The sequence below is a fragment of the Peromyscus eremicus genome, chromosome 12 (assembly GCF_949786415.1).
Source record: "Peromyscus eremicus chromosome 12, PerEre_H2_v1, whole genome shotgun sequence".
NCBI classification, from domain to species: Eukaryota; Metazoa; Chordata; class Mammalia; order Rodentia; family Cricetidae; genus Peromyscus; species Peromyscus eremicus.
This window is the reverse complement of record NC_081428.1, coordinates 72,143,608-72,171,429: the sequence shown is the minus strand read 5'-3', so window position 1 is coordinate 72,171,429 and position 27,822 is coordinate 72,143,608. Positions and strand designations below refer to the sequence as shown.

Sequence of the window (27,822 nt, the reverse complement as noted above, 5' to 3'; positions counted from 1 at the left end):
AGTCTCCTAAAGGCATTTCTCGGTCTCCTACTTACACTTGGCCTCAGTCAAGCCTGCGGCCTGAGTCAGGACGCAGAGGAACTCCGTGGCCCAACTCTAATATCTGGAGGGCTGCGAGTTGGGTAAGGTTTTGATAACCCTGATGCCCCTACCTTGTCAGAGCAGTCTTCCCCCACACCCTAGTGACTGCCAGGGGACCTTCAGCCTGCCCCGGGACTGTGCTTGGGGAGCACATGGGCCCAAGAGGGATCTCAGGCTAGGGCCTGCGGCCGCAAGCAAAAAAATCCAGGCTTCCCACGGTCCTGCAAGTACAGAAGTCGCGGCGCGTGCGTGGAGCGGCGGGCTGGCCCGCAAGCGGAGTCGGCCGCCCGGCGCCCCGCCCTCGGCCCGCCCCCTCCGCGGCCCCGCCGCCGAGTCCACCTTAAGGGGCGCGCTGACATCAGCGCGCCGCCGCCGCCCGTGGGGTGGGATTTCCTTCGCTGCCGCTGCCGCGGATCCTGCGCCGCGTCCAGCCCGCGCGCCCGACCCCGGCCCGACCCGGCCGGCCCCGCCCGCCCGGCCCCGGGGAGGGATGCGGCGGCGCGGCGCCCAGGATGCCCCGCAGCCCCGGGACGCGCCTCAAACCCGCCAAGTACATCCCGGTGGCCACGGCCGCTGCGCTGTTGGTTGGCTCCAGCACCCTCTTCTTCGTATTCACGTGAGTCGGCGCCGGGTCCAGCGCCTGGTGGCAGCGGGGGTTGGGGAGGGGGGGCCGAGTGGGTGCACGTGCCCCACGGGGGTGGCGGCGGGCTGGGCGGATCTGCAGGGGGCGGCGAGGGCAAGGGGCGAGGGGCTGCGTCCCGGGAGCGCGGACAGGTGAATGCCTGGCCCCTCCGAGCGTTCTAGCAGGCCCTGGGTGTGGCTGCAGCCCTTTCCTTCCCGCGGTGCCTTGGAGGGGGACGCGTGTCACCCAGAGTCACCAGCCCTCCCCGCAGGCAGAGTGGGAGCTGGGAGCCCCCTTGACACGGCCAGCTTGTAAAGCCAAGTTATTCCTGCGATTCCCGCGTAGGTGTGGCCTGCCCCACAGCCGCGGCTGGCCACTCCGGCCTGGATCGTCTGCCCTCTCTGAGCACAATACTGTTAGAGGTTCCAGGCCAGGCTGCACCCAGGCTCCTACACTTCTAGTCATGAGCGACAAAAAGACTTAAGAGGCAGGGCCACCAGTTGTGGGGAGGGAGCATTCTTGCTAGCCTGGCATCCACTGCCTCCAGCCTCTTGACTTAGGCAGGCTCACAGGTCACGGGGTCCTAGTGGTCGTTCTTGAGGATCCCTGACCACTCGTTTCTTTCTACAATCCCTAAGCCTGTGTGTACAGGTGACCAGAGGGATGGCCGTTTGTTTCCAGGTGGGACAGTCCCAGATGTGAGCCTGGGGTGGACCTGAGCCACCCTTTCCATTTCAGCAGCATTTGTGGGAGTCTGCATTCTGTGCCTGTTGGGGGAGGAGAGTCCTTACCTGGAGGCTGGGGTTGGGTGGGCGCCACCGGCTGCGAAGAGCAAGTTTAAAAAAGGCCTGTGTGGACGGGCTTATTTCTGGCACCAGAGAGCCTGTGTATTCTTGTCACTCAGATGTCGGGGACTGTGGGACAGGAAGGGGTGGTGGCAGGTGGGCTTGGGGAACTAAGACTAGAGAAAACACGTCTTGGAAAATTCAGTTCTCCGGAGGTCAGAGTGGGGTTCTGTCTCAGTGGGGTATCTCAGGTACAGTGTCTTTTTAACATAACTTTAAAATTAAGACCTGGAATATGGGAATAAAAGTTTGAAGTGACATTAAAATCCTCTGCCCCCTGCTCTCCTCTCCTTGGAGGACTCCTGTAGTTTCAGAAAGGGTCCTTCTGTGGTGGTTCCTGGGAACTTGACCCAGCCTACCATTCTCCTGGGCAGAGCTTCCCCTGCTGTTCTTGAAGCTGGAGTTCTGGGCCCATACCTGTTGGTGCCCTTGAGGTGTGGGACTCCCTTTAGGAGACAGCACCTCACCCTGTGGGTAGCCCACTCTGACTTAAGCTGGCCTTGCAGTCGGGAGAATGTGGTGTGACTTGGGCACTGCTCGGTCTATGTGCAACTCATCTGCCCTTGGGTGAGTCGCTGAGGTGTGGGCATGGCTGGCTCGGACCTTCTTCGCCCCACTTTGGCTCTGCTGTGGGGACTCCAGGTGGCTCTGTTCTCAGAAGAAGCTCTGCTAGACAGCTGTGCTGATTTGGGGTATGCCATGGTCCAGGCAGGTCTGGTAGCCATACTGGGTTAGGTGTCTTTTTCAGGATAGGATTGGTATTCTCTCAGTGCCTCTCTCCTGCCCTGTCTCTGCCCCAGCCCACTGACACCCCAGACACTAAGAAAAGGGAGTAGTTTACCCTTGGGGCCTATAGAGGGTCCTGGGGCTTTACCTGGAGGTGAGTGACCCTCCTGTCTCCTCTTTGCACAACTGAGTGTGAACTTCTTCTCTCAGGGCACAACTTACTTGTGTGGGTCAGCCGAGAAGGGAGACCTGAGGAGTAAAGGACCAAGGACTCCCTCCCACTCCAGCTCACCAAGAGGGGAGTCCCCACCAGTGTGCAGCCTCTTCCTAGAATAGGCTAGGGATAGGCAGGGCGTGAAACGGGACTGATCTCTGGAGGTAAGGTGGGAGGCTGAGGTGACTTCTAAGCCCCTTTCCCGGGAAGCCTCCTGGGCTCCTGCTGGGGTGTGTCTCTCTCTATGGTACAATACCAAGTTGGGTTTGGTTCTGGGGTGGGTCCAAAGGCTTGCTCCAGGCCAGACTGCCTCCAGATCCACTTTTCCAAAGGACATGGATAATGCATGCCCGAGGGTGAGGCTTGCTATCAGGCGGCCAACCCTGGAGCTGTTAGACCATTTGGACACCTGGGGAGGTAGAGCTGGTTCTCAGGTGGGCCTGAGCCCTCTGCATGGTTAGAGGCCTGGTCTAGGACAGCAGACAGTCCAGGTCTGGGTCCCTGGCAGCCTTGGGGGACCTAGTATGCTCCAGTATGACTGGAGCATCATGGGAGGGGCCCTAGGTGTGAAAACTCTATGAACTCGATGCCAGGGTGTCCTGCTTGTGGCGGAAACCACTGCGTTCTTCTGAACCAGTTTTCTCTGTCTGTTCAGATGTCTAGGGATTGGACAGGTGGGCGCAGCTGCTTCCTACTCTAAAGCACCTGGGATGTCCAGGGTGAGTGGCTGTTGTTGTGGGTCCTGGATGTCCCACAGGCCAATGATGCTCTCAGATACAGTGTTAATGAAGAACTTGATTCAAGGAAAATGTCTTGAGTAAAAATTTTCCATTCCACATTTAGCTTTGGCAGATATTCTGTCCCTGAAGTCACCCCCTTACTGGGCGGTGTCTCTCTGCTGGCCTAGGGCGGGGCTCTGGACCTCCACCTGGGTGGGGCACATAGTGATGGCTTGTGTTTTTGCCTGAGTTACTGCTGCTCAGAGGGGATCTCAGACCTAGAGTTCTTGGTGCCCTGGAGCTAGGAACACGCACAGACACACACATACACACACACACACACACACACACACACACACACACACACAAACACCCACACCCACACAGGCACCCCAGAGAGAGAGACACACACATACAGATACCCCACACGCAGACACTCACACACAGATACCCTCCACACAAACACATATAAGTGCACATAGACACACACACACACACACACACACACACACACACACACCAGTCCCTAGCAGGAAAGGGTCTCTAGGGCTGTAGCAGGCAGAGCTGTGCTACTCGCTGGAAGCCAAATGTCCCACATCTGCAGGCAGGGCCTCTAGGCTGCCTGACTTTTTCTGACCCTCCTGCAAGTTCAGGACTCAAAGTGGTGCCTGCAGGGGTCTGTGGGCTGTCTCCAGCTGGGACCTCTTGGAGCCAGCCAGGGTGGGGCTGGCCTGGGGTGTCTGGTAGGCCCGGGCTGGAGTAGGATGGATTCGACAGGCAAGCAAGTACTTAGTGCTCTTGTGTGCCACATCCTTTGGGAAGGCTGGGGTGTCCCTGAGTATTCTCCTGTGTCTTTGTGTGCTCATACATCCTTTCAGTCTTCGGTGGTCCTTGTGCTCATGCTTGCCCTGTCCTTGGAGGCAGTAGGAAAGGAAAGCCCAGAGAGGCAGAGAGCTTGCCTGAGTCCCCCCGGGGTGGTGGGCAGCTGACCTAGGTTAGACAAGCCTGAGCGGGGAGGAGGAGGGGTATTCCACGTGGATGTGTTCATGTGTGCCCGTGCGGCAGTCTCTGGGCATGAGCACATGTGTGGGTATGTCTGTGTGGTGTGTGTGCCTACCGTAAGTGTCTGCATGCAAGTTGTCCTGCCTGTACCTGTATCTACAGCTGTTCGTTGTTCATACATGTGGAATGGTGGTCTGTGCTTTCATACATTTGTGAGCTGCAAATTCGTGCTTCTGTGTGCACATACATATCTCTGTGTATGTGCCTTAGAGCATGCTTGTGTTCACATGTTTTCGTGTCCATGTTTCTGCATGTGCCAGTATGTACTGTGTTCCTCCCTACAACCCCCGTCCCTGCTCAGCACACAGGCTTTCTGAGTCTGGACCCTATCCAGACCCTGGTGAGGAGACCGCTAGGCCTTTTTTCCTTAAGAGGGGCTACCTAGGCCAGAGGGCCTCCAGCAGCACCTAGAGAGGACAGATGCTTGGTCCTGGACCCGGGTCAAGCTTTTGGGGCCTAGAAACGATGCAAGGACGGTGACGTAGTGACTTTCCCACTCAGTGCATCAGGCCCGCGGACACCTTCTGACACCCACTGGCCCGCTGTGTTTATACAGGCGGTGCTCACGCTGGCCGGAGGCTACCCAGCACGTGGCTCAAGAGCTGCCCCTTTCCTCCCCAGGCATCTCACTCAGGGCAACCGTCTGGTCCATCTGGGCTGCTAAAGAGCTTGAGGCTCAGAGGGCAACACAGACTACAGGCGGCCGCGCTGGTGGGGAACACTCTTAAGCCCCGGGAGCTAGGCCCTTTCTATTTCATAGGAAGTGCATCCCCGAGGCTAGCCCACGAGAAAGCCAGGAGTCAGCCTGGCCCCAATACCTGTGGTCTTCAGCTTCTTGTTTTTAAAGAGGGAGACGTCATGGCTGGGAACACCAAGGGCTCCGTGCGGGACAAGGTCTTGTAAGGACCGAACCCGTGCCTGGTCTCCCCATGTACACCTCCACTTGCTGCTTCTTCCACACCTGTGTCAGTCTGTCCTTTACAGCCGCCCTGGGACCCCTCACCACGTCCGCAGGTGCCACTAGGATTTCATGCTATACTTCTGGTTTTCTAACATGGGGTCCGGATTTTTACTTTGTATCAGTGTGGAACCAGCCCCTCCCATCATCCATGGCAGGGAGCTGGAGAGGACTCTGCCCTAGCAGGCCTGACGGCTTCTCTCAGGGGTGTCTCCCCTGTCTCCTGAGCCCTTCACTGCTGAGCTGGCCATACCTTAGGGTGCCACCATTGCTTTGCTGAACAGCATGGATTGGAGGTCACAGACGTATTTTAGTGCCATCTGCATTCCGGTCGGGGATGGGAAATACGGAGTGTGCCGTGTGTGAGGGGTAAACTTTCCAGGCTGACAGGTTGGGTGTGATCTCCTGCTGGACACGCTGTGGCCTGTGTTGTCATGCTGTATGTCCATGCTGGCCCTGGGAGGAAGATGGGGTGTCATGGCTGGTGGACCCATAGAGGGTGCTGCCGTGGGAAGCAGGAGCTTTAAATAGCCTCTTGCTTCCCACTAAAAATAGTTCTGCTGCCATGGAGGTGGTTGCTGGGGCGGCGGGCCTGGCTCCTGGCCAAGGCAGGCGTGGGCGCACAGCGTGGACTGTGCACTCGGGTGGTGGGTAACTACAGCCCCTGTAGACGGCCACCATCACTCTGTCTTGTGGTGAGGGCAACCATGAGGGAATCCCCACTGGCCTGGCTCCACAGAGGACCAAACACAGGCAAGAGAGTAAAGCCCTGTGTGTCCCCTACCACCGTCTCAGCAGCCAGTGACTCCAAAGAAAACTCTGGGAGCCTGAGGCCAGAGGAGCTTCTTGAACCCAGCGGGTGGCCTTCAGTAGCCACTGCAGGGTCAGGACGGGGGCTTAAGACCTGGCATGTCACTGTGGAGAGGATTCTGGTCAAGCCCCATCAGGACCGAGGCTGGTGTGTTTGAGGGAGATGTGCAAAGCCACTGCAGAAACGCTACAGAGAGAAGCCTTCTGGAAGGCTTCCTGGAAGAGGCGGCAGCATTGGCTTTGAGTGCTGTGGGATGGTGAGAGATGGGAAGAGTAGGGGCATGAGCTTCTCCAGGGTTTGTAGGTCTCCTGTGATGCCACCAGGCGAACAAGGTGGCAAACCCAAAAGAAGGGGCTGCCAGAAAAGGAGGCTGTCCCACAGGCACTGGCTTGAGGCAGGGCTGCGGCTCTCCACACCTCAGAAAGCGCCCCTGCCGAGGAGCCAGACACAGCTCCTGCGCGGCCTAACTCAAGCTGCTGGGTAGCTTGCTGACCTCTGAGTTCCCAGTTCCTGTCTGGGTCTCTTAGGAGTATGGCAGCCTGGGCAAGTTGTATTGGGGTTGGCTTAGCTCTGTGGCCACCCCAATGTTGTGGCCCTAGGCTGATGGTCCCCTCCAAGGTATGTCCTCAGCTGTGAATTGTGTTCCAGACGTGGCTCTGGGGGTTGCCAGGGTCAGAGCTAGCCCAGGGAGCTTACACTGGGCATGGTGGAGACAGCCGAGGAGGGGAAGGAGGAGCGACGGGCTAAGATCTGCCTGTGTGACTGCCGGCGGCCTGGTGGGCCCAGATGCGCACATGTGGCTGCGTCTTACAACCCTGACCTTTCCTCCCTCAGGCCCCCAGACCCAGCTCTCTGCCCATTGTCCATTGCAGGTGCCCATGGTTGACAAGAGCTGTGTCTCCAGCTATTCCTGTCTACAATGGCATCCTCTTCCTCTTTGTCCTGGCCAACTTCAGTATGGCCACCTTCATGGACCCTGGAGTCTTCCCCCGAGGTAGGGCCCTGTGGAGGGCAGCTCGTCTGCTTCTTTTCACTAGGGTGTGAGTGGATGACTTGGGATTCCCAGTAGGTGGGCTGGGCAGAGATTAGAGAGGTCCTCTCCTGCTAGGAAACTCACCCTCCTGTACTCTTGCCACCCTCCTGGGCTCCTGATGTTCAGCGGACGAGGACGAGGACAAGGAGGATGACTTCCGGGCCCCACTGTACAAGAACGTGGATGTGCGTGGCATCCAGGTCCGCATGAAGTGGTGTGCAACATGCCACTTCTACCGCCCACCCCGCTGCTCACACTGCAGTGTCTGTGACAACTGTGTGGAGGTGACCACCCCTGCCCCTCCCCCCCACCAGGCCCTGTGCCCAGTCCCTACCCTTCGTGCCTTCTGACACACTGCCCCTGCCAGGACTTTGACCACCACTGCCCCTGGGTCAACAACTGCATTGGACGTCGTAACTACCGCTACTTCTTCCTGTTCCTGCTGTCGCTGAGTGCGCACATGGTGGGTGTGGTGGCCTTCGGCCTGGTCTACGTGCTCAACCACTCAGAGGGGCTGGGAGCTGCCCACACCACCATCACGTATCCTTGATCCTCACATGGTCCAGCCCGAGGCAGCGTGTCCTGGGGGGTCAGTGGGTGCCTGACTCTTCCGGCAGAAGAGTCACTGTGCTTAGGCAGGAGGGGACCACAGGACTGTGTCACTGCAGTGGGGGTGGGCTCCCCTTGCTCTTGCCTCCGCTGTTGGCCTTAACGGTCCAGCATGGCTGTCATGTGCGTGGCCGGCCTTTTCTTCATTCCTGTCATCGGCCTCACTGGCTTCCACGTGGTACTGGTCACGCGGGGCCGCACCACCAATGAGCAGGTGCAGACCCTGTGGGCTGGGCCTCAGGAACCCTCACGTGAGGTTACTTAGGCAGCCGTGGGAGGAGGGGCGCAGGGTGTGGGGCCATGGCTACCCTTGTACACCTGCCACCCGTGAGCATTGCAGCCACCAACAACTCGAGGCCTGGAAATGCTTTAACTCCCTGCAAGGGCGGGCAAAGGTAACCTGGGTGTAGGGCACCGCTGGGCCCACCGTGCCCACACTGCTGCCCACGAAGACTACTTTTAAGGACCCCACCTACCTTTGCCTGTCTCCCTGCCTGTCCTGGGTGGCCAGGCTGGCTGAGGGGTCCCATGTCCACAGGTGACTGGGAAGTTCCGCGGGGGTGTGAATCCCTTCACCCGAGGCTGCTATGGGAACGTGGAGCACGTGTTATGCAGTCCCCTGGCGCCCCGGTGAGGCCCGGCCTGGGCAGGGGGACAAGGAGGCCTGTTCTGGGTGTGGGGTGGGCAGCCTCAGACCCTCAGCCTGGTTCCTTTCTGCACTGGCCAGGTGGGGTTGGCCTCGCCTTGTCTGTCCTGGCCTGCTTGTCTGGCCACTGACCTCTTTGCCCTGGTACAGGTATGTGGTGGAGTCCCCTAGGATGCCACTCTCAGTGAGCCTAAAGCCACCCTTCCTGAGGCCTGAGCTCCTGGATCGAGCTGTGCCCCTCAAGGTCAAACTTAGCGACAATGGGCTGAAATCTGGCCGCAGCAAGGTGGGGGTCTGGACTGGAACAGTAAGGAGGCTGAGAGTGGGGCTGTGGGGTGTATGGGTGGGGACAGGAAGAAGAGGTAGAGAAACTGGGCAAGTTTTGTGCATGTGTCTAGAGCCAGAGGAAGATACTATTAAAAAAACCTAAACTTCAAGCTGGGCGTGGTGGCGCACGCCTTTAATCCCAGCACTGGGGAGGCAGAAGCAGGTGGATCCCTGTGAGTTTGAGGACATCTTGGTCTACAGAGAAAAACCCTGTCTTAAAAAAAACCAGCTGGGCAGTGGTGGTACACGCCTTTAATCCCAGCACTCAGGAGGCAGAGCCAGGTGGATCTCTGTGAGTTCAAGGCCAGCCTGGTCTACAGAGCGAAATCCAGGATAGGCACCAAAATTACACAGAGAAACCCTGTCTTAAAAAACCGGAAAAAAAAGAAAAAGGAAAAAAACAAAGCAAAAGCACACTTCACCCACCACTGCTCCCTCTTCGCTAGTCCAAGGGCAGTCTAGACCAGCTGGATGAGAAGCCCCTGGACCTTGGACCTCCACTGCCCCCCAAGATAGAAGCTGGCACCTTTGGAAGAGATCTGAAGACCCCAAGACCTGGCAGTGCTGGTGAGGTGGAGGGCAGCTGAGGAAAGGGACGTGGACTGACCCTTGTGTGACTCCCCCGTGACGGTGATCCCTCTTCCCAGAGAGTGCCCTATCAGGACCGAGGACCAGCCCCCCAACACCCGCCATGTATAAGTTCCGGCCAGCTTTCTCCACTGGTCCCAAGACGCCCTTCTGTGGACCCAGTGAGCAGGTAAGTCCAGGCTCTGCCTCTGAGAAGGGCCCAACTCTGGAGACAGCCCTACCTCTGGGAGGAACCTGCCCCTGGGAAAGGCCTGTCCTCGGATAGAGCCTTATTTGGTCATGGTGTCCTGTCCCTGTTCCTCTTGTGCTCCTGACAAGGCCGTCCTTGTCAGAGTTGTCCTGTGCACGCTGGCAGGACTCCATCCTGTGGGCGTGCTGAGCTGGGGTCCTTTGGAGGGGAGCATGTGTGATCGTCCTGGCCTGGCATGTCTTTTTCTCCATTGGCTTTGCCCTTAGAGCAGGTGGGCAGCTTCGCCCTCTGGTAGTTAGGATGTCTGGAATTCCACCATTAGTCATTCTGTAAGACCCACGGGAAGCCCTCAGAAGAATTGAAGGTTTGTTTGAGAAAGCACATTTATTTTCCTGAGTTAAGTACTTCTTTGTCTACCACTGTGGAACAGTCAGCAGCATGGAGCAGCCTGTGGTGTTCCCAAGGCTGCCATCCCTCCTAGAGGTTGCCTACGGGACTAGTTCCACACATCTAGACCAGCTCTACCCTGGGGGCCTCCTTGTCTGGTCCATTGGGTGAGATTGTGAGCCTGGGCCCCTATGGGTGAGGGTCCGTTCTAGGGGCAGTGTGGTAGCCTTGTTGCCCAGCAGGAGGGTTGTGTAGGTTGGAACAATGGGTTTCAGATGCCCATCCTGTGCCACCACCTTCCTGTGACTGATCTGTGCCCCACAAAGGAATCCATAAGGCTGCCTGAGTATACCAGGACAGTATTACTCTTTCAGGCTTTGGAATTTGAGGGGCCTGAGTATACCAGGACAATATTACTCTTTCAGGCTTTGGAATTTGAGGGGCCTGAGTATACCAGGACAATATTACTCTTTCAGGCTTTGGAATTGGCTCAGCCCTAGTCACAGAGACTAAAGCAGCCCTCTACTTGTGGCTGCTCTAGGTTAGAGAGACCCAAGACCATGGACCTGTGTGTCTGAAGAAACCAGCTCTGTCTGGCCTTCCACTACAGAGTCCCACCCTTGGTTGCCTTAGAAAGGGTCTATGTAGCCTGTCTTAGTGATTGTGGGTAGAGGCAAGCCCCACACCACCTCTCCTTGGGAGACAAACTCTAGGGATGTGGTACTGAGTCTTCTGTTCCAACTTCCGTCCATAGTAGGTGGGTGTGGGGCGGGAACCTTCGTTCAGCAGATTGTATTAGTTGCCCTTGCTTCCTTGGCTGGCGTATTCAACCACAGCCTCAGAGTTCTTGGTGCTATAGGGTCAGGTAAGGGGCGAGGGTGGGCAGTGGTGAGAGCCCCCTGTCCTCCTACAGGTCCCAGGCCCTGACTCCCTTACTCTGGCAGATGACAGCACCCACAGTCTAGACTTTGTGTCCGAGCCCAGCCTGGATCTCCCAGACCACGGGCCCGGCGGTCTGCATCCTCCTCCCTATCCCCCTTCTCCACCCCTCAGTGCCACGGATGCCTTCTCAGGTGCCTTACGCTCCCTGAGTCTCAAGGCTGCCAGCCGGCGGGGTGGGGACCACATGACCCTACAGCCACTGCATTCTGAAGGTGGGCCCCCGACACCTCACCGTGGTCTCTTTGCCCCTCACGCACTGCCCAACCGCAACGGCAGCCTGTCCTATGACAGCCTGCTTAACCCTGGCTCACCCAGTGGCCACGCATGCCCCACACACCCCTCTGTTGGCATGGCCAGCTACCATTCACCCTACCTGCACCCTGGGCCATCGGATCCACCACGGCCCCCACCCCGCAGCTTCAGCCCCGTGCTGGGTCCCCGGCCTAGGGAACCCTCTCCTGTGCGCTATGACAACCTGTCTCGGACCATCATGGCCTCTATCCAGGAGCGCAAGGACAGGGAAGAGCGTGAACGGCTGCTGCGCTCCCAGACTGACTCACTCTTTGGCGATTCTGGTGTCTATGACACACCCAGCTCCTACAGCCTGCAACAGGCCAGTGTGTTAACAGAAGGTCCCCGTGGCTCTGTGCTGCGCTATGGCTCCAGGGATGACCTCGTGGCTGGGCCTGGCTTCGGTGGTGCCCGAAATCCTGCCCTGCAGACATCATTGTCCTCACTGTCGAGCTCCATGAGTCGGGCACCGCGGACATCTTCTTCCTCCCTGCAGGCTGACCAAGCCAACAACAATGCCCCAGGACCCCGGCCTGGCAGTGGTTCACACAGGTCACCCGCCCGTCAGGGCCTGCCTTCCCCACCAGGCACTCCCCGATCTCCCTCTTACACGGGCTCCAAGGCTGTTGCCTTCATCCATACGGACCTCCCGGACCGGCCACCCTCACTGGCTATGCAGAGGTGGGTGCCCAGAAGTGTAGATGGGTTTGTCTGTGCAGGGCCCCTGATGACCTGGTTCTCCCAGCTCAACCTGGAGACCCAACGGTTGTCTACAGGGACAGTGTAAGGTGGGTGGGTTTTACCTTGCCTTCAAGGCCCCTAGTTACCCTGTTGTGGAAGGTCTGGCTCTGGGTACATGATGCATGTGGGAACAGACACAGTTGCATGCTGAGCCAGCACAGACTTGGCCCAGGGCCCTCCCTGGAGCCAGCCACACATGGATCTGTGGACTCCTACCTTCCCAGGCACATGGTCCTCCCCTGGCCTTGACATGTGCTCAGCATGCTAAGACTAGGGGGTATTGCCTCACCACACCTGATACGCACTTGAGCTTGAAGCCCCAGAAAGCAAGGGGCCTCCATGCTTAAAAATGGGGAAGGGCAGGTGGGACCCAGGCACCTGAGCATTGGTTTCATTGTTTTGGTCTCTGGTGAGTCCTGAGAGGAGACCCTGTTTGGGCTATGTGGCTACAAAGGACCCATAGGGTATCTCTACCTATGCAGGAGCTCCTTGGTTTTCTCAGGAGTGGTGAGATGGGGAGACCAGCTACAGTGCCCTCAGGGGAACACTAGTCAGCTCTGGACAGGTCATAGGGGCAGTGCTGCCCCTCATCTTCCTGAGAGTGGGGAAAGAGTTGGGGGCCCACTACTGGGCTTCTCAACTTCAAGCCCAGTGGACAGGTTAGGGCCCAGAGACTCAGGCTGGCTGCTCTTTGGCTGATTCAACTGGGAGAGATCAAGGTACCCATGAGGATGACAGCAGTCCTAGCAATATCTGTCTGTGCTGTGACAGCACAACCCTCTGAGGGAGAGGACTGCCAGGGTCCACATCTGCGTTGTCCTGCTGCCCACTGTCCTGTGTTCACTGTCTGTGCATGTTTTGATGCAGGGATCACCCTCAGATGAAGACCCCCCCAAGTAAGCTTAACGGGCAGTCCCCGGGCGTGGCCCGTCTGGGGCCTTCTGCCAGCCCCATGGGGCCCAACGCCAGCCCTGCCCGGCACACGCTGGTTAAGAAGGTATCCGGCGTGGGTGGGACTACGTACGAAATCTCGGTGTAAGAACTGAGCACCACTCATCTGCTGTGATTCCACGGGGACCAGGACCCCCACAGTAGCTCCCCCACCCCCATCAACTTCTCTGCCCCAGGGAGAGGAGGCTACCCAAGCCTGGTGTGGACACATCAACAGGAAAGAAAGCCCTGCCTCCACAAGCTTGTGCTCCGGCCTCTGCCTGTTCATCAACTTATCTACTCACGGGGCAGATGGATCCAAGGCTGTGGGCTGTGATGGGGACCTGGACCGCCTCCTCCATCAGCCAGTCTCGGCCCTGCACCCTATTGCCCTCATTCCCCAAGGCCAGTCCCCAACAGTCCCACGGGCCCACTCTTTCCTTTCTGGATGGGTTGCTCTAGCCCTGTGCTCCCAGCTGCTCCTAATACATGGCCTTTCACTGACCTAGCTGGTAGCTTGTTGCTTGGCAAGGCCTATGCTTTGCAGGGAGTGTAACCCTGGCCTACTCTGGGTTGGGATGGATGGATGGACAGATAATCCAGCTGTAGCAGGGGTCCCAGCTCCCTGTGTTCCTGTCTTGCCTGGCTGGTGGGTTTATGTCCATGTCTGTATGCTGTGCTGCCGTACCTCGTCTGACGTCCTAGCGCTCGGCTGCCACTGTTCTTTCATCAAAGCCTTAACTTCTGCTTTATGCTCTTGTGGGAGGTGATGGGAGGATGGTAGGCCAGAGCAGGGAGGGGACCAGATGCTGCCCCAGGGACTAGTGGGGCCTGGAGCCCCCCTCACTCACTCTCAGGCCTACCCTACCAAACTGGAGAGTCCTCACCCCAAAGCATACAGAGTTCCCAGCACTGGCTTGGCCAGTGCCGCTGGAAAGTATATCAGGGAGGGTCAGTTCTCCCCCTGGCACCAGGGACCCGAGTAAGCACATGGCAGCGTCCGCTTGCATTGTCTGTTTTACGTTTTTATATTTACATCTATATATCTATAATTTTATTAAAAAAAGGAAAAATCATTTTGATCCTTTCCTGGGGCAAAGGCTACGGCTGTGGATTCAGGGGAGGGTGTGTCAGGAAAGGGGTTGGCCAGCTGGCACAGGGTGGCACATTCCTCTTGGACATTTCTGATGACATGCCAAGTCAGACCAGTTGGTAATGGGCCTTCGGCTGGTGAGTCTGTGTCATGTTGGACAGCAGGGTTTGTGGTGACAGGCTAGGACCACAGCTGCCTCCTGGGACTCCGAGGCAGGTACCCTGGAGGGGGCACCTGAGGCCAACACCTGGCTGAGAGCCCTACAGAAGTTACTGTACTTTCTAGAAATCACTCTTCTGTGCTATGTGCCAAGGGAGGGATTACAGAGTGCCAGGAAGCCACATTTTTCCGAGCTAGGGCTCAGAGCAGGGCTGGAGAGGGCTGGGCTAGGTCCAGTATCTTGGGGAGGGATTTCCAGGGATTCTGAGGGGAGGTGTCCAGAGCCTAGGGCCCCATAGCTGTACCCTAGCTGACCTCCACCTTTCTGCTTCTCTCTCATGGACGTCGGCCCACAGGGGGCGAATTGGCACCTGTAGTCGTGGATGGGGGTGGCGTGGTCCGCCTAGGGGGACTCCTGGCCTGCACCTCTGCCACCTTGGCCTTCCCGAGGATCACCCGCCGCTGCGGGCCCCCTGGAGCGTGGCCGCTGGGGCGCCCCCCCGTGGGACCATTTGCCGGCTACACTCTGCTGCATCCAGCCTTTTCCCCAGCCTCTCAGGTCCCTAGCAGGACACCAGTAGGTGGCTGTAGGGCCATGAACAACCTGCTGGGGATGCAGAAGACCAGGCTGCTGTAGAGCTTAGAGTGGGGCTGGATGTGGCCCAGGATCCCTGTCCGTTCCCTGTCAACCAGCCACATCTTGACTGATCAGTCTGCCAGGGCCCATGACCCTGTGTCCAGGTGACCTCAGGAAGTCCCCCCATCTGCTGCAGGGGTCCAGTGCCCCACTGGGGGTGGCCCCAGAGCTACTGGGAACCAGCATGACATTCACCCCAGCCTCCCTATCCCTTCCAAGCACTTTCAGCCACTCCTCTGGGGAGCCCAGGCCTCTGTGGGTTGGGCTGGGGTGGGGGTCTCAGGTCATTGCAGGCTACTGCATCCCTCCACTCCACCCCAAGCACATGAACAGATGCCTTAAAGTCCTGGAGCTGCCAGCCAGCCTGATGGACCACAGACTTGGCCCATCCACCTCTGCCTCTTGCCTGTCCTGACCCCACCTGGGCCTTCTGTATTCAGGGGTGACGCTCTGGGAACACCCCAGCCTGCAGGCCTGGTTGCCTCTAGAAGGGCAGAACCCCTGCCCACTCCCTCTTTTGCACAGGGACCCTGTCCTGGGGTCCACTCTGGGCAGCAGCTCTGTGTCTCCCATTTGGGGACACAGAGTCCACAAAACTCTCTTCTGTTCTACAAGATTTCCTCCCTCAACTACCCTAATAAATTTTTTTTGTGTTTACCTCTGTGGCACTATCCAGCAATGTGAATCCCCTTACTTTAGCCTTGAACAGTGCCAGGGGCTGAACTGACAGGGACCCTGGGGTGAGGGGTTGATAGCCCTGGCAGGGTTGACAAGATTGAGTGGGTCAGCAGATTCAGGGCTCTGACTTCTGAGGGCCTCAGGAGGGCCTCATCCAGAAGGTGAGCCCCAAGGACTCCTGGAAATGCCAGCTGTAGCTTTTAGGGAAGACCATCCTGACACCCCTCATGCTCCAGGGGGCCTTTATGGAGGAAAACCTTTGAGGGCAGACAGGAGCCAAGACTGGGGTCTGAGGCAGGGGCCCCAACACCACACCCCAACTACCAGACCAACAGAGTGCCTCAGAGAGTTCCCCAACCTCCCCCCCCTGCAAAGCCCCAGTTTCCATGGAAACAAGCTTACATGCAAAGTGTGTCATGACTGTATGTCCAGCTGCAGGCCCAGCCCTCAGGACAAGCCCCTCCTCCACCCTTCTCTGCCGCTCCGGGTAGGGACTGTGCAGCAGGGCTGTAGGCAGGCAGGAACCAGTTAAAGCCACTGGGCCCCGGGGGCACACCTGGCCGCCTCCTTCTGGGGCCTCTGTGCCTTTGGCCTAGAAAGGCAGGAAGTCGTCCACCTCGAGGCGCAAGAAGGGGCCCAGTAGGGCCCTGAGCTTCCAGACGGCGGCTCGGCTCAGCAGGGGTGGCACCAGCCCCTCGAAGGGTGCAGGGTCCACCACGTACACGTAGGCCGCTGTGCAGGCCAGCAGAGCACCCAGCAGCAGCCTCAAGGCCAGCAGCCTGCAGGCGGTGGCAGTTAAGGGGTAGGGAATGCCCATGGGGATGATCCTGGGGGACTGGGCTCTGCCCAGAAAGTGACCTACCAGAGCTGGCTCTTCAGGCCCTCGGGACATCCCAGCTGTGGCCTGTCTTTCTGTTGGGGAGGGGGCTGGGTCAGAGCCTGTTCTCAGTACCTTGGGGGCCTTGGGGAAGGGCAGGACCCTAGCCCTGAGGGGCCCACAATATATACGGACTCCATTGTGGGTCAACCAGCTGGGCTCCTTCCCCTCTCCCTTCCCAAGGATAGTCTCTTGCAAACACTGGGCTCTAGCCCCGAGACCTGGTCCCTGTGGTCCACTTCTCAGAATCTCCCTAGCAGTACCCTGGGTGGGGACTCTGGAATCAGAAGGGAGCGGGGAGGACTTACCTCCATGCATGACATCTGCTGCTGCTTCCTAGCCTGAGTGCGGCAATGGGCCCTCTCCCTGGGGGAATCACACTGTGAGGACCATGCAGCCCTCACCCCCACCCTGGCACCACCTCTTCTGTGGGACTGAAGATGCGAGAAGGGTCCACCCCATCCCGACCTGGTTCAGCCCGGGTTCCCCGCATCACCCCAGAATCTCCAGCTGAATGTCTTCCATCTGATCTAGCACACCCCGGATATCCTTCTTGAGGTTCTAGGAGGCAGGGGAAGTGAAGCTGGTCCTCTGCCCCTTCATTGTGCCATACCCATTGCCTTTCATGGCCGTCATCCCTACCATGGCCCTTTGATGACCTACCAGGAGCCCGGTGGCCTGGTTGTTCAGAGCCATGTGTACCTCAGCCACACCGTCCCACACCTGGGGGCAGGGAATGGGGGGCCTGCATCACACTCAAGGATACAGCAGGGGCTCCCTCCCACCGCCAGCCAAGCAGGCACCTCAGTAATGGCCATCTTCTTCCTCTCAAAGGACAGTCGGATCTGTTGCAGCTCACTCTGGGTGGGGAGGGGCAGTGTGGGCACAGGGACCTGCTTCCTGCTCCCCAGGCCAAGCCCCTCTTCCCCGGGGCCCACCTGGGGCCCACCTGGGACTGCCGCACAAAGGACTCTTGCCCCCCGCAGAGCTCCTGCCGTGATGGCGGCGGCAGCTGCACAGGTGCCCTGTCTTCCAGGGGCCGGGTGCAGGCAGACTCAGGGGACGGTGGGAAAGCCCCCAGGTCATGCCCATGGCTGTGGACAGCTCGAGGCGCTGCTGCAGGGGTCCAGGGCTGCGCACTCCCTCTTACCCAGGCCAGGGCTGTGCAGCTTGAGTGCTCGGCACACAGAGGCAGGAACTGCTGCCCTGGCCCCAGGAGGGCCCCCAGCTGCTCCCGAAGGTCCTGGTTTTGTCTTTTCTGGGGTCAAGGGACACAAAGAGGGGGTGGGGTGTCACCTGTCCTGGTTGCTTCTTAGGCAGGAAGCTGAGGCAGGTGAGCTTGGGCAGGAGCTCTGAGGAGCAGCGAGTGCCCATTGGCCCACGGGATGCACTCACCAGGCTGTAGTTCTCCTGCTCCAGCTGTAGAAAGGATTGCTCTGCAGATCCCAGTGTTCCCCCACTCTGGAGCTTCGTGGGAGCTGACCTGGCTGAGGCTGCGGCCCCTCCTCCGGGAGGCATGGTTGGACATGGGCAGGGCCTGGGTCCTGAGGTGGGGGATGCTGCCTGCCTAGGTGGCACCTGTTCATGCCCTGGATGCAGGGGCCAGCCCCACTCTGCCTCGGCCTCCACTTCTTGTCTGGACCCTGCCGGCTCTCGAGCTCTCTGCCTCGGCATCTCTGCTTCTTCATTTGACACAAACATTCCAGGTGCCTCTCCTCCCACTCTGGGTCCCCCACCCCCTGTCCCTGGAGCAGGGAAAGGTCTGGAAGACTCTAATGACTGAGTGGACTGATGGGGGACCAGACAGGGCCACCTTACATATCCCTGACAGGGCTGATCCAGGCATCCTCCGTGACTGCTTGAAACTGGGGCTGGAGGACACTGGGGATGAGAGTGTCCGCAGGGCCCCAGGGGGTTTGGCCCCTCCATTCCTCCCTGTGACCCCTTTCTGACCCCAGGTCCAGGCTCTGGCCTGGCTGACCTGCCACTCTCTTTGAGGGCACTTTAGATGTCACCCTGGCTCACAAATCTACCCAGGGTGACAGTCACAAAGGCCTGGGTACAGCCAGGGAGGTCACAATGGGCTGGGGCAGAAGCAAGGCTAGTGGTCCATTCCTGTCTCAGTCCTGTTCTCACTGTCTCCAAAGCCCCTGCAACTACGTGTTCCCTCTGTGTGTGGAGGAATGTTCATGGTGCCTGTTCAATCTCAGAAGGCTGACTCTAGGGAAAACTGCCCTGGGAGAGATCAAGTGTGACAACAATGACCACCCAAGTGCGTGTCCCTGTCAGGATCCGGCTGACTAAAGGTGGATGGGTAAGACCATCAAGACCCCACCCCTTTGATTATGCCCTCAGGTCCAGTCAGGTTGCCAATGACCTGCTTCTGAGCCCAGGTTAAATCATGCTCATGTCTGTTTAAGAGTGGGAACAGCTAGCATGACACCACGTGAGTCTAGCGGCGTCTTACCCTGCCTGAGGTCAGGCTGGAAAGCCGGTCTGAAGATGTGCTCTGCTCGACGGCCCTCGCTGACCCCAGGGGCCCCGACGTTCCATGCTGACAGATGTCTTGCTGCTCACAGTCCTGGGTGCTTGGTGGCCAAGTTGCATGTTTTGTTTATTGGCAGTGCTGGGGATGCAGTCTAGGGTCTTGTGCGTACAGGGTGACCATTCCATCCCTGAGCTTCTCCAGCCTAGCTCTTCTGGTTTTGCTTTTTTTTTTTCCCCCCTGAAACAGGGTTTCTCTGTGTAGCTTTGGAGCCTGTCCTGAAACTCCCACTGTAGACCATGCTAGCCTCAAACTCAGCAATCCACCTGCCTCTGCCTCCTGAGTGCTGGGATTAAAGGCATGCACCACCACCGCCTAACTGTTTTTTCATTTTTACTAGTTAATATATTTTTTTTGTATGGATCATGTGTATCTCTGTGTGTATGTGTATATGCGCGTGTGTGCATGCCCTTGGGGGCCAGAAGACAGCACTGGATCCCATGAAACTCAAGGTACAGGTGATTGTTAGCCACCTGCTGTGGGTACTGTGAACTGAAGTCAGGTCCTCTGCAAGAGCAGGAACTGCTTTTAACTGCTGAGCCATCTCTGCTCCCCCATGGATGGTCCGTCTTGGGGTGTAATATTTCATCGATTTAAGTCTCTTCTGTTCCCCACTTTGTTGGAACTCCCAGCAGGTGTTGGGTCCCTCCTGTGTGTCTTTAATATTTGTATGTCAATTCCTTCAAGTCTTAACTCTCCCTTACTTTAAAACAAATATTTATTTTTTGTGTACATGCACGTGTGTGATTTATTTATTGGTATTTTGTGTGTATGTGTGTTTTGCCTGCTTGCATGTTCATCGTGTGCATGCCTTGTGTCCATGAAGTATTTTTGTTGTTGTTTTGTTTCAAAGTCTCTCACTGGGGCCTGGAGCAGTCTGATTAGACCAGGCTAGACCAAGCTACCTGGCCAGTCAGATCTGGCCTGATCTGCCCATCTCAGCCCCACTGCACTGGGATTACAGTGTGAGCCACCACACCTGGCCTTTTCCAGGGCTCCTCGGGGTCCGACTCAGGTCCTCAGGCCTCAGTGACAAGCTCCTTACTCACTGAGCTTTAGCCCTTCTCTCTCACTTTATACGCAGTCTTGTGCCGTTTAACGGTGGGGTGCGTTCTGAGGAACTTGCCAGTAAATGATTTGGCGTTCTAAAGTATACACGTGTAAGCCTAGACGGTGCCATTTCCTACACACCTGGGCCATGTGGAAGCTGGGTGTGAAGAACCCATAGCTCCTTGCGTTGTTTGGAATGGAGCTGTGTGAGGCTGAGGAGAGCACAGAACGGGACAACTGAGCACTAGATGTCAGAGACTCACGAGAACTCAGCTGTGTTTTACAGCCAGTCCTTTAACAAGCAAACACCACACACTCTAAAATAACCAACGTCTCGCGGTACCTGCATAAGGGAGTATCATAGCTGTTTATTGCTGTTTTGCAGTGCTGGGCACGGCACCTCGTGGGTACTGCACTCGATGCCACTGGCAGAGCCGTGGGCATGTTCTTTCCATTGCCACTCCAACCATGAGGGCCACGTTATGTCTCGGTGCCTACGGCATAATTAACTGATAGGAGTTTTTCAATACCACCAAAAGTTTTTAGCAGTGATGGGGATGGAACCCAGGCCTTTGCACACGATAGGCAAGCAGCTACGGTTGAGCACACTCTCGGTCCTCAGTATTATGCATTCTTATGGGACCACATGTGGCCTGTCATTGACTGAAGTGTTAGTAGCACACCATGGTCCATTAAAAAGCTTTGAATTTCAGTGGTCGTGTTTTTAATTCCTGAGGTGTTACTGCTAACCCCTGCATGCAGCTTCTTTTTTCAGAGTATCCTGTTCTCTCTTCAGAAGAGAGTGGTTTGGGGCAAGAACAAGATCTTTTGCGGCCTACATTTTCTTTTTCTCCTTTATGGTTCTTTGGTTCTGTTTTCCTTTATGTTTGGTCTCTGTTTATGAGGGAGTTGAGAAAGCTAATAGGTGCCTTTTCTGTTAAACTACAGGGGTGGTCCAGATCTAAGAAGGGTGAGCGTCTTGCCTCACATCTCCCTGCTCCAGCTCTGATGTCTGGAATGAAGACCTACAGAGTGCCTAGAAAGTTCTGTTGGCAGTTGCCATAATCAGTACTGGAGCACAAGCTTGCCCCCAGCCAGTGCTCTGATTCTGTTTTCAGTTCGCTGCTGTCCCTTTACAGATAGTCCCTCTCCTGCTGTCTTGCAGACCTGGAATGAATACCCAGCAGAAGCCACTGAGACCAGTGGCAGAGGAAGTGGTGTATACTACAATTACAGCTCAGGCTGGGCCCGGCCGGCCACACTAGCGGGAGCTCTGCATTTTCCCAGGATGGGACATATACATATACATATACACCCATAGCAACAGGCAGAGACTGGCAATAGTGTAATGGGAAGGGCCTGGAGTTGCCTCAGTGTGTCCTAAACTACTCAGCAGCTGCCTACTCGGTTCCCTGGAGGGTGTGCTAGGTCTTCCAAGCCCTCTGCCTGTCCACTCCTCCCTGGGGTCTCATGGTTACCAGGATATGCTAGGAAGGCCCTTGGATGGTATTTGGTGTGAGGTGGCTGTGGGTAGGGGTGAAGGGCAGCACCAGCAAAGGCCCTGATTAGCTGACATTGTGGTGGCTTCACCCTGTATTCTGTGTCTCCAGCCTGGTAAGTTCCCAGTAGATGCTTAGGGTCCTTAGGGACTCCTGTCCTGTATGACTAGAGCAGTCTCACACAGAGGCTGTAGGCTAGGGTCCTCAGGTCGCAACTCCAGATGCTCAGGTTGGGCTACAGCTGCTGAGCAGTCGTGAGGAAGGACTCAGGGCACTTTAGATGCTCTTCTGCACTCCTATCTGAGACCCTAGGGTGCCTACCTTAACCTGGAACCCCACATTCTCTGATCACCTTACCTTTGCTTGAGCTGTGCCCTATCTGGAAGGCTGGCTTCTCTCAGAGCCAGCCCTGAAGACACCTTCTCTGTCTCCATGGTCCTTGTATGGTCTTGAGCTCCAGAGTGTTCTGGGAGGTGGGGGTGTCCAGAAGGAGAGAAGAATCCTGAGTCTGCAGCATGGCTGGTTCCTGCTTAGAGCGTCAGCTGTGCTAACGCGTTAAACAACCTGCGAACTGGTGTGTTGGGTTGGGGTGAGGGTCTGTGTGGAGCCCTGGCTCCAGGCAGAAGAGCTGAGTCTGCACTGGGTAGAGGTCCTGGAGAGGTGCAGAGACTCACGGCCACACAGAAAGTGTGGGAAACTAGAGTGTGTTGTTAGGAACTAGAGTGGCCCTGGCCCCTGTTGCTAGGCAGCACACTTCCCTGGACACCAGTTGCCATGGCAGCCGCTTCCTGCCCATGTTGCCATGACACCCGGATGGCCTTGAGGAGCCTGGAGTGGTGGTAAGGGGCTAGCTACTCAGACATACTCACCCTCCCTGGCTGGTGGTGCCCAGGGGATGCTGGAGAAAGAAGTGGGGGGGGGGGAGAGTTTGTGCTGTCCACAGCTTCTTGCCTGCAGCTGGCCTGGGATGAAGACAGGAACCACATGGTCTGATTTTTACGGCAGTCAATGTCCCACGTTCATTTCAGGGCCTGAGTAAACTCAGAGTCACAGAACCAGCCGCACCCATGAGGGGTTCCCATCTCTTGGACTTTTTTGTTTGTTTTTTGGTTTTTTTCAAGACAGGGTTTCTCTGTGTAGCCCTGGCTGTCCTAGAACTCCCTCTATAGACCAGGCTGACCTTGAGCTCTACCTGTCTCTGCCTCCCAAGTCCTGGGATTAAAGGTGTGCACCACCATGCCTGGCCCATCTCTGTGCTTTTAACCCTGGCTTCTGGCCCAGACCCACCCTCTCCACTTGCAGCCTCGGAGCATCTGTGTAGGACTAGAGGATCCTAGCAGACCCTGATGAATGGACCTGGGGTTTTTGGACATTCCTGGAGAGGCCTTGGGATTGCCTTCTCTCACTTGGGACTCAGGTCCCTTTTACCTCCTTCCCAGGACCTAGGGTGTGGCCTAGGCATGAATTCTCCTTCGGTCTATTAGAGATGCAGAGGGACACTTGGCTGTGGCTCTGAGTCATGGCCTCAGATCTCCCAGGTGTCCTTAGACTCATAGCCAGAGGGGCAGATGAGGGATGAAGTGGCCTAAGTGACAGAGTCATCCCAGGGCCAGAAGGTAGGGGCTGTTAGGCCTCTGTTCCTGGTAAGGTAGACACGTGCTTCTCAGAGCTGTGTGACCTCCTCTGCCCTCCCCAGTCTGCAGTGGGCAGGGTACAGAGCAAGCTGGGAGCTGGGTCCCGGATGATGGTGAGGGCCTTAGAACTAGGCATGCAGGTTCACACTTGTGTGTATCAGGATTGTGTGAGGCTAATGCAGGAGGATTGCCAGGAGTGTGAGGCCAACGTAGGATACACAGTGAGACTCTCTCTATGTCTTATCCCCCCAAAAGAAGGCACTAGGTGGGCTGGATCCTTGAGGTCCTTCTGGGGATCCCCATTTCAGAGGCTAAAGCTCTTGGAGGGAGGGTACACCCGTGGGGTGCCCAGTCCCCAGTGTGGCTTTTGTGCTGTCAAGATGTGTTTAGTGACAGGCCATTTGTCTCTCTCCTCCGTGGTCACTCTCTGGACACTACTGTTCATGTTTTTAAAGAATGATAAAGACAACCCTCCTGTGGATAACACAGTCCCAGCAGATTACCATCATTCCAGGATGTTGAGACCTCATGCTGGGAGGTGACATGCTGGCCACCATGTTCTTGTGCTCCAGGAGGTTGCTGGGTATGAGCCAAACATGCCGTCCCTTCCCAGGCTGGGGACCTCTCTCCTTACCTAGGAGTCCCACCTAGAAAGGGTCAGATGCCTTCTCTTGTCACTTCTAGAAGGACAGTGGTGTCCAGAATGTCAGCATGAATGGACTGCCTGGTGGTCAGTACACCTTAGTCAGTTACCAAGTTCACCTTACTGGGACTGGATATGGGTTCTCGTCTCTCTTGTTCTGTCTTAACTGGCCCTCTTCCTGGTGGGTGCCGGCCTGTCAGTGCGGGCAACAGTGCCAGGCTCCCAAGGCCTGTTTCTGCATCTGGACACCAGGACTCTTAGGTTAAAGCGGACGTCGGGCAAATGAGAGGTCACCTCAAGCTGCCAAAAGCTGGCCCCTGGCCCTCCCACGCTGGCGGCCGGCAGAGCGAGAGTAGAGTGCAGTTCTTATGTTTGCCACCAGAGGGCACCTCAACCCTGCAGACCAGGCACGGGTGCCTGGGGCCCAGTGCCCAGGGCAGAAGTAGAAGAGTGAATCCACCCAGGCTGAAACTTCTTTCAGGGAAGGGCAGAGCATGGGCAAAGCTTCCACCCCGGCTTGAGTCTGTGGTTTCCATGACGGTAGCCATGTGGTCACAACTCTCGCCGGTTTGAGGGTATTCCTTTCCCCACTGCTTCCTTTGAAGTAAATTATCCTAGACGTTCTCAGCACTTGTGCAGGGGTTCCGCCATCTCTCCCGTGGGCAGCTCTGGATCGGCTTTCCTCTGCTACAGGGCAGTTAGAGCTGGGATAAGGAGTCTCGCAGCTATGTGAGCAGGGAAGCTCAGGGTGGTCCCAGATCTTGGACATCTTGGCTGAGAATGGCCAGGGGCTCCAAGCTGTTCTCCCTGAGGAGCAGCATGAATTTCTAGGAGGGTGGCGGCCACCCCAGGGGATGGGCACCCAAAGCTGCTACTCTGCGGTTGGTCTGGGGCGGAGAACCCGGAGCCTGGAGTGAGCACAGTGTCTGAGGCTGCCTCTGACGGCCTCGGGAGTGGGGGGGTGGGGGGGGCGACGGACACACACCCCTTCACTTGTATGCTGGGGACAGGACTTTGGGAATCCGATGTAGAGCTCAGAGCCTACTCTGCCATTTTCCTGGCCTTCATCAGGACTTTTAGCTGTGGCCCTCTCAGCCCAAGTGACTTGGCTTGGCTGGTGCCTTCAGGCTCTGGGCAGGGCTCCACCTCAATCCACAGAGCCCTCCTGGCATGGGGCTCCAGAGTACAAGTCAGAAGCGGAGCTGGTGAGCCCAGTTTTGTCTCATCCATAGACTCTAGCACGTGTGTACCCCGTGAAGTGGTTCTGTAGTAGCCCCTTGCTCCAGCATGGTTCCCGTGGCTGGAAGTAGACAGGCTGTACACTGCTGTCTGACCACGAGACTCCTTCAGAGCCTCCAGGTAAGCCTTTGGGTGACTGAGTTTTTTCAGGATGAGGGAGGACTGAGAAGGAAGGGAGGGTGATGGAGAGGGGGGCACATTGGCTGGTGTGGTGCCTCCAGCCCCTCAGAGTGGTGACTCCCCATTTCACTTCCCATGTTCCACCAAAGACCACCTGCCCACTGTAGAGGAGGAAGTCCTGCCTTGCTAGCCAGAGTTCCAGCTCCTGGTGACTCTAACCTTAGACCCTGAGTCTGTCTAGATGGTCAAGATGGGACACTGCTTTTTGGTCTACCCTTCCTCTCATGCAGAGAGCAGATCTTCAGTCCATGCGCTGGCCCTCCCCCACTCTGGTCTCTTCAGGGGCTTCTCTCTATGCCCCGCTGTTTAAAGCTGGTTCTGCTGAACACCGACGGCAAGTACATAAAACGTATCCCTGAGTCCTGGGGCCTGCAGTCTCCCCTCCCTCAGCCAGCAAGAGCCATGGGAATTTACCTCCCAGCACAGTGCCCACCACGGCTGCAAGCCCTCGGAGGATCCTGCAAACTTTTCTTCCATCCGCCACACACCCACTTCCTCCCTCTCACACACAGCCCAGTCCTCCTGGCCACTCCTGCATGGGAGCACCCTCAGCAGACCCTTGCTTGTCTGACTTTGAAATGTCTGTGGACCAGGTGGGCCCTGGGCCTTTAACCAAAGATGAATTCTGGTCTCACTATGCTGTGTGTCCCACCTTCAGGGCTCCCCTTTTCTGCTCCCGTTCCTCACGGCTCTCGCACACCCTGCTCACTGCCCTCCCCCCCAGTCTACTGCCTCCCTACCTGCTGTCCTGTCTCTGCCTGGATCCTCAGCCTCACTTCCTCCAGCTCCTTGGATCGTACCCCCTAGCAAGCTGCTGGGCTAGAGGCTTCAACCTTGTGTTTTAGAGGGAGCGTGGGCTAAAAGGTAGCCTACCCGCTCAGCCTCACCCAGTCAGCCATCGGAGAAGCCAGCTACCCCACCACACACCCACCCTATGACTGGTGGCTGTGTAGCCACTCAGGCTAGCCAGAAGCTGCAGCGTCTTCTCACTGAAGCCCACATCAGTGATAAAGGGCAGTATCCATCCCTCGTTCATGTTCCAGAAGCTGCTTGCAATACAAGAGGGATGTTTAATTTATCTCAGGAACTAGGCGCGAGTTATAAAAATGGTAATTTCTTGGAGATTCAATTACGTGTTTTCATTGTTACCCCAGTAATCAAGGAAACGATTTCTAATGATAGGCCGGAAGATAGTACCGATCTTGGAGGGAGGATGGGGCAGGCAGGTGATGAGGGACCAGAAGGACAATGTCTATAAGCAAGTGGGACCACATTTCCCCGTGTATGGCAGTCCCTGCAGCCATCCGGGTTCTCGGTCTCCCCACCTGCTAGTGAGCCCACCTCTGGAGAACTTCAATCATCTATCTTTGGGGCCTCTGCAGGAGAATCAGGGGCTCCTCGGGGAGGGTCTTGGACCTGTTTTTTTTCCCCAAGTGATGTCTCAGCTCTAAATAACATGGCCAGGATTAACATTGCTGGCAGCCAACAGTACCAGGTGATTGGAAAAGGGGTTTTATGGCCCCTTGGGTAAAATTGAACTTGCATCTGATGTGTGTTTCCAAGATGGGATTTTCCTCCCTGGCAAATGAGGCACGTTCCCACTAATTACAACAGCCGCTCCAGGCCACTCATCACACACGGTAGGCAAGCACTCATTGAGGCTGGGCCTATGCCGCCTGGGGGTCAAGCCTGGGTCATCCATAGGAGGTGTCCGTGCAGCCAGAAGAGGAGAATGGATGCACAGGGAGAGATGAGATGAGGCTAGCCTAACCGAGCACACCAAGGAAGACACATTTGAGGCCCAAGCTAATGGTGCTGCTTGATCTCATTGGGAACCAAAGGCACATCACCCAGCTGGATCCAGGGTAGAGCCCTGGACATGTGCAGCAGGACCTGGAGTCTTAGGCTGACGGTGGACTGTGTACAGCTCCTTCTGGGCACCCCTACCTGGCCTCCAGGCTGCTCTAACTCCAGCTCCCTCAAGCCATTGCCAGATCGGGCCCAGCAGGAGCAGACCCTGCCTTCATCCCTCTTTCAGGGCTTTTGACTTCGGCTGTCATCCTACCACAGGGCATGGGGACACAAAGCCACCTCCAGGTAAGCAGGGAGAGGCCCTTGGGTTTGGATCAGGGTCTGGGGAAGGAAGACAGGTCTGTCCTTCTACATAGAGACACAGGGACACAGGCACTCTCACTGACCCTCCCTTCCCACCAACCCGGGGCAGATGCTGTCACCATCCACTTCACAGGCTCGGAAGGGTTTATCTGGGGTCATAGTGCAGATGAGCAAGAGTGAGTTGCTATGGGCATCGTTGAGGGCACATGCCTTGTCATTAAAGGATGTAAGGGGAACGCACTCTAGGGGTGCTGGGCAAAGCCACTCCACACTGCTGCTTCTGCCAGGCCCTGCAAAAGGTGTGTGTGTGTGTGTGTGTGTGTGTGTGTGTGTGTGTGTGAGTTTTGTGTGTGTTTTGTGTGTATGGTGTGTTGTGTGTATGTGTGTGTGTCTCTGTGTGTGTTTTGTGTGTGTATGTGTGTGGTGTGTGTATATGTGTCTGTGTGTGTGTGTGAGTTGTGTGTGTGTATGTGTGTGTGTTGTGTGTATGTGTGTGTATTGTGTGTGTTGTGTGTCTGTGTGTGTGAGTGTGTGTGTGTGACTGTGTGTGTGGTGTGTGTGTGTGGTATGTGTATGTGTGTGTCTGTGTGTGTGTGTGTGTGTGTGTATGTGTGCATTGTGTGTATGTGTGTGAGTGTGTGGTGTGTATGTGTGTGTGTGTGTGTGTGTGTTTGTTTGTTTGTTTTGAGACACTGTTTCTCTATGTAGTCCTGGCTGTTCTGGAACTCCATTTGAAGACCAGGATGGTCTC

General features: G+C 56.8%; 2 protein-coding genes and 1 long non-coding RNA gene across 6 annotated transcripts; 2 read left to right on the top strand and 1 right to left on the bottom strand.

The window, feature by feature from the left end:
- The first annotated feature begins 561 nt into the window (after positions 1–561).
- Zdhhc8 (zinc finger DHHC-type palmitoyltransferase 8) lies at positions 562–15,268 on the top strand. Its single transcript, XM_059277803.1, has 11 exons — positions 562–697; positions 6,911–7,032; positions 7,198–7,355; positions 7,439–7,611; positions 7,792–7,894; positions 8,219–8,310; positions 8,477–8,612; positions 9,100–9,220; positions 9,301–9,410; positions 10,732–11,732; positions 12,660–15,268. The coding sequence occupies exons 1-11, from the start codon at positions 594–596 to the stop codon at positions 12,829–12,831; spliced, it is 2,292 nt and encodes a 763-aa protein (XP_059133786.1). The 5' UTR covers positions 562–593; the 3' UTR covers positions 12,832–15,268.
- Positions 15,269–15,857: 589 nt separating this feature from the next.
- Positions 15,858–18,929, bottom strand: Ccdc188 (coiled-coil domain containing 188). 3 transcript variants are annotated; one of them, XM_059277802.1, is made up of 9 exons: positions 17,562–18,684; positions 17,317–17,424; positions 17,116–17,235; positions 16,970–17,026; positions 16,830–16,889; positions 16,663–16,727; positions 16,475–16,532; positions 16,152–16,201; positions 15,858–16,068 (listed from the first exon to the last, which is right to left on the bottom strand). In XM_059277802.1, exons 1-9 carry the CDS (start codon positions 18,093–18,095, stop codon positions 15,882–15,884), a joined length of 1,239 nt encoding a protein of 412 aa, XP_059133785.1. In that variant the 5' UTR covers positions 18,096–18,684; the 3' UTR covers positions 15,858–15,881. The 3 variants fall into 3 exon arrangements, with proteins under 3 accessions (XP_059133785.1, XP_059133783.1, XP_059133784.1); XM_059277800.1 differs by lacking the exon at positions 17,116–17,235 and having other exon boundaries at positions 17,562–18,653; XM_059277801.1 differs by lacking the exons at positions 17,116–17,235; positions 17,317–17,424 and having other exon boundaries at positions 17,562–18,929.
- Positions 18,188–27,526, top strand: LOC131922938 (uncharacterized). 2 transcript variants are annotated; one of them, XR_009382440.1, is made up of 3 exons: positions 18,211–18,480; positions 24,770–24,896; positions 26,995–27,526. It is a non-coding gene; the product is annotated as an uncharacterized LOC131922938 (long non-coding RNA). The 2 variants fall into 2 exon arrangements; XR_009382439.1 differs by lacking the exons at positions 24,770–24,896; positions 26,995–27,526 and adding an exon at positions 18,901–19,030 and having other exon boundaries at positions 18,188–18,480.
- Positions 27,527–27,822: the final 296 nt, after the last annotated feature.